Source organism: Alosa alosa, chromosome 20 (genome assembly GCF_017589495.1).
Source record: "Alosa alosa isolate M-15738 ecotype Scorff River chromosome 20, AALO_Geno_1.1, whole genome shotgun sequence".
NCBI classification, from domain to species: domain Eukaryota; kingdom Metazoa; phylum Chordata; class Actinopteri; order Clupeiformes; family Clupeidae; genus Alosa; species Alosa alosa.
The window spans coordinates 13,191,379-13,201,378 of NC_063208.1; the positions used below are offsets into that span (position 1 = coordinate 13,191,379).

At 46.3% G+C, this 10,000-nt stretch overlaps 1 protein-coding gene across 1 annotated transcript in view; it reads left to right on the plus strand.

Annotated features, from left to right (window-relative positions):
* myo1g (myosin IG) overlaps positions 1-10,000 on the plus strand; it is a 59,434-nt gene that overhangs the window by 23,239 nt on the left and 26,195 nt on the right. The window contains exons 16-20 of the mRNA XM_048229829.1: positions 1,806-1,972; positions 2,272-2,479; positions 4,314-4,537; positions 5,139-5,283; positions 8,120-8,224. Of these exons, the coding sequence (XP_048085786.1) occupies positions 1,806-1,972; positions 2,272-2,479; positions 4,314-4,537; positions 5,139-5,283; positions 8,120-8,224 (849 nt within the window). The remainder of the gene's footprint in view (positions 1-1,805; positions 1,973-2,271; positions 2,480-4,313; positions 4,538-5,138; positions 5,284-8,119; positions 8,225-10,000) is intronic.

Consider the following 10,000-nt stretch of genomic DNA (forward strand, 5'->3'; position numbering starts at 1 on the left):
TTATATCTCAAAGAGATAAAGTATAGAATGCCGGTCATTATTGGGAAAACTAGATGTACCACAGAGCGTTACAAAATATGACCGCCACCCAGTCCAGCACATTTTTTCCACAAAAATAAATCACGCTGAAAGGCCTATATGATTCTAACTGTCTCACTAAATTGCATTATCCACACTCAATTCTCACTGGTATCTGCTAGACAACAAGTACCAAAACATGATTAGTTCATAGATTTCACATGTAAAATTCATTTTATACAACCCTACCCCCATCTTGCCTGTTTCTTGAATTCTTGAATTGTGTGCATGTGTGCGTGTACAAGTTTATGTTTATGTGTGTGGGTGTGTGTGTGTGTGTACAGTATGCGTGCTTGTGTGTTTGCCTGCGTATGTGTGTTTGTGCATGTGCATGCATGCGTACTGTACATATGTCTACTGTGTGAGTATGTGTCATACCTATGATTACTGTAAATGTATGTGTGTGCGTGTGTATCTGTTTATGCACATGTGTGCACATGGAATGGGTTAACATGACCCCTGGAGGCAAACATCACGGAAAATATTGGTCATCCTAGGCCCTCACGGTTCTCAAGATATTTACAGAAAACTGTGTCTGCCCTACCCTCCTTTCGGGGTCCAGTACAGCAGGGGGCTACAGATCAAAGCGAAAACCGATGGTTCCATGCTATCCATGTGGGGTTACATGCCCACCAAGTTTCGTGTACCCGGTCTTTCAGTGTCGGGAATCCTTGTTGGTGTCACGGTCACTAAATGTACACATAAATTATTTTATTGTAAGGCCCCCATGAGCGAAAGTTCACAAAACTTGGCATGCATTCGGAGGGTGTCATAATGATCCTACACTTTCAATTTCGTGCAGTTTTGACCATGTCAGCCAGAGATATTGTGGTGAAAACACCTAATTTTTGCTTTTTAATTTTTTAACTAGGTGGCTATACATGAAATAAGTGGTAATGGGATGGGTTGACATGCCCCCTTAAGACCAACATACAAAAAAAAAAAGGTGGACCTCCTAGGCCCTACGGTTCTCGAGATATTCACAGAAAACTGTCTCCGGCCACCTACAGGCCAGTTGGTGTATAGTAACATAAATTAATTTATTGTGTGGCCCCCCATGAACGGAATTCGACGAAACTTGGTGTGCATTCAGGGGTGTCATAATGATCCTACACTTCAATTTTGTGCAGTTTTGACTATGTTAGGTCACAGATACCTGCGATTACAACACCTCATTTTACTTTTTTTGTGTTTAACTAGGTGGCGCTTATACATGAAATGAGTGGTTATGGAATGGGTTGACATGGCCGCTTGAGATCAACATACAAAAAAAAAAATGGTCCTCCTAAACCTTACGGTTCTCGAGATATTCACAGAAAACTGTGTCTGCCCTACCCTCCTTTTTCGAGGGGTGCAGTCCAGCGGGGGCTACAGATCAAAACGAAAAACAATGGTTCCATGCTATCCATATGGGGTTACATGCCCACCAAGTTTAGTGTACCCGGTCTTTCAGTGTCGGGAATCCTTGGCGGAAATTTGGACATCGCGAAAAAAAAAAAATCTGACAAAACCTATATGACCACCGCTTGGCTGCTTGGCGGTCATAATAAGTCCGACAGAGGATGGGCGGACCCGATCGCCAGCATAGGGGTCTTAATGAAACACCAGACCCGTACATGGTGCCCCCGGCAGTGCACATACTGGTATCACTTGTTCCATTGCAGTTCTGTAGCTGATTTACCATAATATATCCCATCATCCTCTGGGCCTGTCCCCTGTCCCTTCAGGAGCCCTACTACGTGCGCTGCGTCAAGCCCAATGAGATGAAGTCAGCAGTGCTGTTTGACGACGCCCGCTGCCAACACCAGGTGGCATACCTGGGCCTGCTAGAGAATGTGAGGGTGCGGAGGGCAGGCTTCGCCTATCGACAGCCCTACGCCCGCTTCCTACAGAGGTAAGTCAAGGGTTACTGTAATGCTACATTGCTACTGTCCAGCTCTGACTGCCATATCGACTGCCACACCGTGATCAGTCTTTGGTCAGAGAGAAGCCTTACCGTGCTATTATCTCCCATCACTGAGTCCTAGTGTAAAAACAACCACTCAACTTCCTATAGTAGTGGTATGGTTAGCGGTCACTCAAATTGGTAATTGGATGAATTGGATGTATACTGTACCAGATTTTCTGCAAGCCTTCTCTTTGTGTGTGTGTTGTGTGTGTGTGTTTGTGTGTGTGTGTGTGTGTGTGTGTCAGGTATAAGATGACGTGTGAGTACACGTGGCCCAACCACCTGATGGCGACGGACCGTGAGGCGGTGGAGGCCATCGTGACGCAGCACGGTTTCGAGGGAGATGTGGCGTATGGACACACCAAGCTGTTTGTGCGCACGCCACGCTCTCTCTACACACTGGAGCAGGAGAGGGCAGCACTCATCCCCATCCTCGTGCTCTTCCTACAGAAGGTTAGGACCTCACACACACACACATACATACACACACACACACACACATACACACACACACACACACTCACTCACACACACACACACACACACACACAGGAGAAGCAGCACTCATCCCTAACCTCGTGCTTTTCCTTACACACGCACACACACACACACACAAACTGGAGCAGGAGAGGGAAAAACTCTTCCCCATCCTTGTGCTTTTCCCACAGAAGGTTTCCCGCAGAAGGTCTCTCTCTCTCTCTCACACTCACACACACACACACACACACACACACACACACACACACACACACACACACACACACACACACACCCCTCGCTTCACTCAGTGACCCCTCTCTGAATGACTGATGATGTATATTTAAAAAAAAACCTGTATGTCTGTCACCTTTTTGCCAATTTGTACATCTTTCACACATCCTCACAGACACACACACACACACACACACACACCTCTTCCCTCCCTCTCTCCTACTTTCATTCCATCTCTGTCTCCCCATTGCTTCTTTTGTGTCTGTCGTGAGAGATTATGGCAGTAATTTATTCTACCTGTCAGCCTGCGGCTTTCATCCAAAGCCTTCTCTCTCTCTTTTTTACTTCTCTCTCCCTCTCTTTCTCTCTTTTGCTCCCTTCTGTTCCTTCTATTTCTCTAGCTTTCAATTTATCTCTCCCAAACTGTTCCTCTCTCCTCTTCCTCTTTCTGTCTCTCTCTCTCGCTTCCTCCTGCTCATTCTCTCTCTCTCTCTCTCTCTCTCTCTCTCTCTCTCTCTCTCTCTCTCTCTGTTCATTCTCCAGTGAATAAGAGAAACCCATCCCGACGCTCTCTCGCACTAACAGAGCAGTCAGGTCTACTGAAGCCCCACACCTTTTCTCTAAGATCTCTGAGATCTCTGCCAGGATCTTTCAGAGCGGCTCAACTCAAGCCTTCAGGGCGTGTTAGCGCAAACGCTAGCGCCAAGATTAGCTGTGTGTGTGTGTGTGTGTGTGTGTGTGTGTGTGTGTGTGCATGTGTGTGTGTATGTGTGCACGCACATGTGTGTGTGACTTTAACACAAAGGCTCGGAGATACGGAGCTTCACTATTCTCAAGCGGATCGGCCTATGAGTACTCTGCCAGACATGACTGATCGCAATGACTGTGACAATGGCCATGATCAGAGGAGTTATTACTTCATTTTCAATTATTCATACTCCTCCCAAGTGGCCTTGTGCTTTTCTGTCGATCATGATTTCTCACAATCCTCTTTCTGTGTCTCTCGTTGTTTCTTTCACTTTCCTCCATTTCATCTCTTGCTCTTTCTGCAGTATCTCCCTCTGTCAATCTGTCATTTGGCTCACTCTGCGATTCTGTTGTTATCTTTCTCTCTCTCTCTTTCTTCCTCTCATTCTCTCTCTGTAACTCTTTCTTTCTTTCTCTCTCTGTCTCTTTTGTTTGATCTCTCTCTCCGCAACTCTCCCTCTCTTCCTCCCTCTCTCTTGTTCTCTCTCTCCCTCAATCTCGTTCTCTCTCTGTAACTTTTACTCTCTCTCTTTCTCTCTCTCTCTCTCTCCCTCGCTCTGCTTTTTCTCCCTCATTCTCTCCTGGCCCATTTTAAGTTCAGCCAGGCTGCCTAACTGGGGCAGAACTTAGTCAGGAGCTCCTCTACAGCTTTTCCGAACTCCACCAGAGACATCGAGAAGCCCCCCCCCCCCCCCCCCCCCAACCTCCTCTTCTCTCTTCCTCCTCCTCTTCCTCCTCTCATCTGATCAACATCATTGTCGTCATCCTCCTCATCATCTTCGTCATCGTGCCGTCTGTCCCTGTGTTCCTCTTCCTCCCACTGCGACAGGTGTGGCGGGGCACGTTGGCTCGCATGCGTTGTCGCCGGATGCGCGCCATCTACACCATCATGGGCTGCTACAAGCGCTACAAGGTGAAGGCCCACTTCTGGGAGGTGGAGAGGCGCTTCGCCGGCGTACGCAGCATGGACGACTACGGCAAGAGCGTGGAATGGCCAACGCCGCCCGCAGCCCTCGCAGAGTTCCACGCCATCACGCAGCACCTGCATCGCAGGTGTGTGTGTTCACTTGTGTGTGTGTGTGTGTGTGTGTGTGTGTGTTCAATTGTGTGTGTGTGTGTGTGTGTGTGTGTATGTATGGAGGGGGTTATCAGTGTATGTTCTCACTTGACAACTTCACACTCTGATTAAATTATTTTCTCCTATAACTACGAGTTATGCTTCACTCTGTACACCAGAATCAGTGTAAACAACTTTAGATATGTAGCTGACAGTGCTTCTGTGTAACAGCCGCCATGTTTTAATCTCATAGCTGTTGAAGGTTTGCCTCCTCGTCTTGCACCAGCAGCACCTGTAGAGGGGAAAAATGCACACAGCAGACTCCTCCCATACTTATGAATCAAGCTGTCACACAGAGACCTATTCTTGTCCTTGGCTGTTTCAGCTTTTCACTTCAGCTGTGTGTGTGTGTGTGTGTGTGTGTGTGTGTGTGTGTGTGTGTGTGTGTGTGTGTGTGTGTGTGTGTGTGTGTGTGTGTGTGTGTGTGTGTGTGTGTGTGTGTGTGTGTCTTTATGTGTGTGTGTGTGTGTCTTTGTGTCTTTATGCTTACACGTGTTCGTGTGTGTGTGTGTGTGTGTGTGTGGTCTGCCGCTGCAGGTGGCGAGCCAGGCAGATCATTAAGAACATCGCCCCGTCAGATATGCCCGAGGTGAGGGCCAAGGTGGCAGCCCTTGGGGCGCTGGCTGGGGAGCGCTCCGACTGGGGCTGTGGACGCCCCTGGGAGAGAGACTACCTGGCCAACGTGAGTCACACCTCCCCACCTTCAACTCACCTTTAACCATTTGAATCAACATCTGACCTTTTTGCTCTTACTTATGTAAAGCACACTGAAATATGCTGTAGAAATGAACTTGCCTTGCCTTTAATACACCCCTCTACCCTTCCCATGCTTAAAGGTGCAGTCCTTGATTATGGTAATCCATTATTAAACTTTTTTTGTCGAATGCAGCTAAATTGCCCTTACATTCCTCCAGCCGTCCAACTAAGGTGTGCCCTAAAAAAAGCTCTGACGCTTGTGTAACTAGGTAACAAGTCAAGAGGTCTCAAACTGAGTCATACACTGTTCCAATCAATAATGAGGAGAAAAGGCACAGAGAGGTGTGATTTGATTGGCTGTTAAGCTGAAATAATAACTAATGTGCCGTCAAAGCCGAGGACTACACCTTTCACAAGCCCTAACACCCACTCTTGTCTTCTGTTTACCAGTCTTTAGTTTTTAAAGGCTTAGCCAATCATTTTACCTCACAGTCACTTAATCTTACTTTTTAGTCTATTCCTCAGGCTCCCCATGCTTCTCTATGCAAGCCTTTTCACACAGAAAGGCAGGTTTTATTCTGGGTTTTAGTCACAGTGTCCCCCACTGATTCTAATCTAACAGTTGGTTTATTTAAGGGCTGGGTAGAAATATAACATTCATTCTTCTAAACACCAGGTCTGTGTGACAGTTTGAATGAATGAATGGCCCTGGGCTTTAAAGTGAGACCGTTTTAGTGTGTGACCAGGCTTTGTCTAGACTGGAAAAATAATATATGTTGCTGACGTCTAACATCACAAGTTTTCACATGTGCAACTAGGGGTTTTTTTTAATCGTGAAGGACTTTTTCAGCTGTTGTGAAGATGAGCATTCACTGACGTCAGTGCTATGAATCAAACAAGTACAAGGAGAAGTTTAACTTAGCAATGTATGCACTAGTAATTAATAAGATTAGGAAACAGGTTGAGAAAAAGGGTGGGGGCAGTACACCTCCAAAAATATTTTATGTGCAATATTTTGACTGGTTGGGACTCACCAAGCCTGATGATGACTGTAATTACACCATTTATTAGCTAGGGGCGCTGCTGAGTCAACTTTCCCATGTCACGCTGGTCATTCCCATGCTGTTTGAAGACCTCCCTCAGTGGTCTAATAAACAGTCCTGATTGAATGATAAGATGACCCCACTCTCCCAGAATACCAGCAGGCCCTCGCACACCCAAACACACACACAACTTCCAAAAGGCCCTTTGTGGAGACACCCCCCTCTCTCTGACAAACAGCAGTCACGTTACTGAACGTGGCTGGAGCCTTCAACTCGGACTAATGGATCTCATCCATGATCATCTCATCAGGAGAGAGGGGAAGAGAGGGCAGGTGGGGGCAGCTGGATGGGGGGTGGGGGTAATCTAATTTGCCCCGCTCGTTAGGACAGTCTCTGATAACTCTCCCTGAGCTGACTCAGGAAGAGGTTTTATCCTGATGCATGACAGGTCAGATCTCTAGTCCTGATCTGTGACAATTGCCCAGTTCTTGGTCAGATCTGAGCTTTAGTCTTGATCTTGGTCAGATCCGAGCTTTAGTCCTGATCTTGCTCAGATCCGGTCGGGTCCAAGTCCAATTTTGGGCCCGATTTGCTGCAGAGTCAGCTGTTGTTTGGGGATGAAAAGAATCTCCAGTCTCAACTTTAACCTGATTCTTCCTGTCATCTGCTAGTCACATATTTACCATTTCCCATGATCATGCCCCCTCCTTGACACCCCCCACCTCTCAGCACATTAACAACAACCTTACTTTGCTTTCCCAGCAGAACACATGCTTCCTTGATCACTGCATCGGCACATGAGTTTGAATCATCACACCCCTGCACCTCGACAGAATTAGCTCAGCTCCATCAGCCAAGTCCCATTTAGTGTCAATGTTACAGTTTACATGCTTCAGTTCTGTTTTCCATTTACGTTTCTAAGCATCTCTCACACTTAACCCTAACTCAGTTTTCTTCCGCAATGACTCATATAAAAGTTAAAACTATTATATTATACAATACTATACTATACAATTATTTATGCACAGACCACCTATACTAAGCACACTTCATAGGTAGTGTAGTTCTTATGTCCCTCTCCTCTGCGTGGGATGGCCTCTTTCTCAAGCCCAGCCTGGGTTTCTTGCCATGATGCTAAATACAGCACACGTCTACTGGCTGGTGTTTGTTGGGGAACCTGATGGGTGACAGTAGACTGGATGGGTGACTAGAATACTTGTCGCTCCTTTATTAAGTAACACGGACAAGGCTCTTGTTGTTACATCTCCGACTCTCGGCTTGTTTACAGTCACCCCCAGCCCCAGACTGTTTGTCTTTTGATTTGTACCGACGGAGCTAGTGCCGACTAGGGTTATGTCATTTGAAGTGTGTGTGTGTGTGTGTGTGTGTGTGTGTGTGTGTGTGTGTGTGTGTTTGAAGTTCACTCGCTCCAGCATTGACGTAGTTTCTGTCACACAGCGCACAGCGGGGGCTTTGAATTAAAACAGTGCTGCCCCTGTGGTCTCCAGTACTGTAATGCTTCAGGTTCACTGTGTGCCCACAAGCAGTTACCTTTCATCTTCATATGCTCATTTGTGTGTGTGTGTGTCTGTGTCTGTGTTGTGGGTGTGTGTGTGTGTGTGTGTGTGTGTGTTGAGGGATGAGGGTGCCTGGTCGCAGCCCCCAAGCTTGGAAAATGAGTTTCGTAAGCGTTCTTGTGCGTCCATACTTGATTCCATGTAAGCATGGTAATGCAGTTTCATAGTGACGGACTGTCTGTGTGTCTCTTCTGATCTATAGGCCCGAGACTCACCGCAGACCAGCGCTAACTTCTCTCGTGCCGCCAAGGAGTTGAGGGGGAAAGACCAGTACGGCCAGACCCTCTTCTCTGGCTCTGTACGCATGGTATGTACAACACACAGGTTCATTTGGTTTGTATGAGAATTCATAAATATGTATTAGATAGATACTTATAGATATGTAGACAGATATTATTGTCCTTACTGTCCCTTTCCAAAGACATTTGTTGCCACAGTCTATATAGAACCTCACATATAAACTCAAGGTATTGACACACTAACACAAAAACAATACACTCACACATGTTATGTTTGTGTTTTTTCCTTTACTCTGGCTGTCCACCCCTTTTACAGTTGTTTAATGACCAGTGTATACTGTATGCTGTTTGGCTATGGGTGGTCCTATGACAATTTAATATACAACACTAGTGTATATATGTGGCGCTATGAGCAGTGCTAATTTCAGACTGACCCACAAGCTGCTTTCAGACACGTCCTCCGCAGTATATGCGGAGGTTTGTGAAACGGAGGTCCGACCCTTCGGGTGATTCAGACATTATGCTAACATGGTGACATTATGTGGTCATATGTGTGAACGACACCGACGCACATGAACAGAATCTCAGCGTGGTTGAACAAGTTGAACGTGGGTTGAACACGCAGCATGAACAGAATCTCCATATGTTCTTCGCTTCGTTCAGACATGAGCTCATTTACATAATGTCCGTCGGAAATACTAGGAGCGGAGTACTGTAAGAGTCAGCTAAGTTCGGAGTTCCAAATAGCCGGTTATGTTGTTCAGATATACGGCCCAACCGCTTGACATCCGTAGAACATGCGGACTTAGCAGCCTCTCCAGCTCCATCTCTCCATCTCTCCATCTTCCTCTTCTGTCTTCCTCTGTCTCGCTCTGATTACAGCTTTCAGTGTGGAGCTATAGAATGTTTGTCTTCCTAGGCTTTTCTCTTTGCTTTTCACTCCATTACATTAGCAGACACTCACACAAGTGCACTCTGCGGATATAACTGGACATACAATGTACATTTATGCCTCCCATTACACACACACACACACACACACACACACACACACACACACACACACACACACACACACACACACACACAAACTATCACATACTGAGGGTTAAATAGATAGACCTCACGTGGTGGAAAAGGGGAAAAAAAATGTCTTGTGCAGAGATAACGAGCCTGTACCAAAAATAACTCTCACTTAGCTGTGAGGATCCAGCCACTGACGGCTGATCCTGGTCCAGTCCATCTGTCTCCCACACACACACACACACACACACACACACACACACACACACACACACACGGCCTGACTTCTATCAGCCCAACACAGAGCAGGATGGCTCAGACCAGACACACTCACACACTCACACACTCGCTTTATCTCTCATCCCCAAACAAAACACGGCAAATAGATAAACGAGTGGACCACACGCGCACACACACACACACACACACACACACACACACACACACACACACACACACACACACACACACACACACACAGAGTCTTTCATCAGACAAACAGACACTGCTTGATAAAGCTAATTATTTTTTCCATGATTTTTACACGCTGCTGACCATGTGGACACAGAACATCCTTCTTTTTATCTCCTTCTCTCTCATGCACTCTTTCTCTCTCATGCACTCTTTCTCTCTCGCACTGTCCTTTTCGCTCACTAACTCTCTCTTTTTCTGTTTCGTCTTCAACGATGTCAACGACTTCAAAGCTACTTACATAAGTTGGACTCACAAGAAACGTTCTTTGACCCGCCTTTTAGTTCATTTCCAAGCACACTGAAATTAAAGAATAAACTTTTGATCTTCTACATGGCAATAAGTGTTTA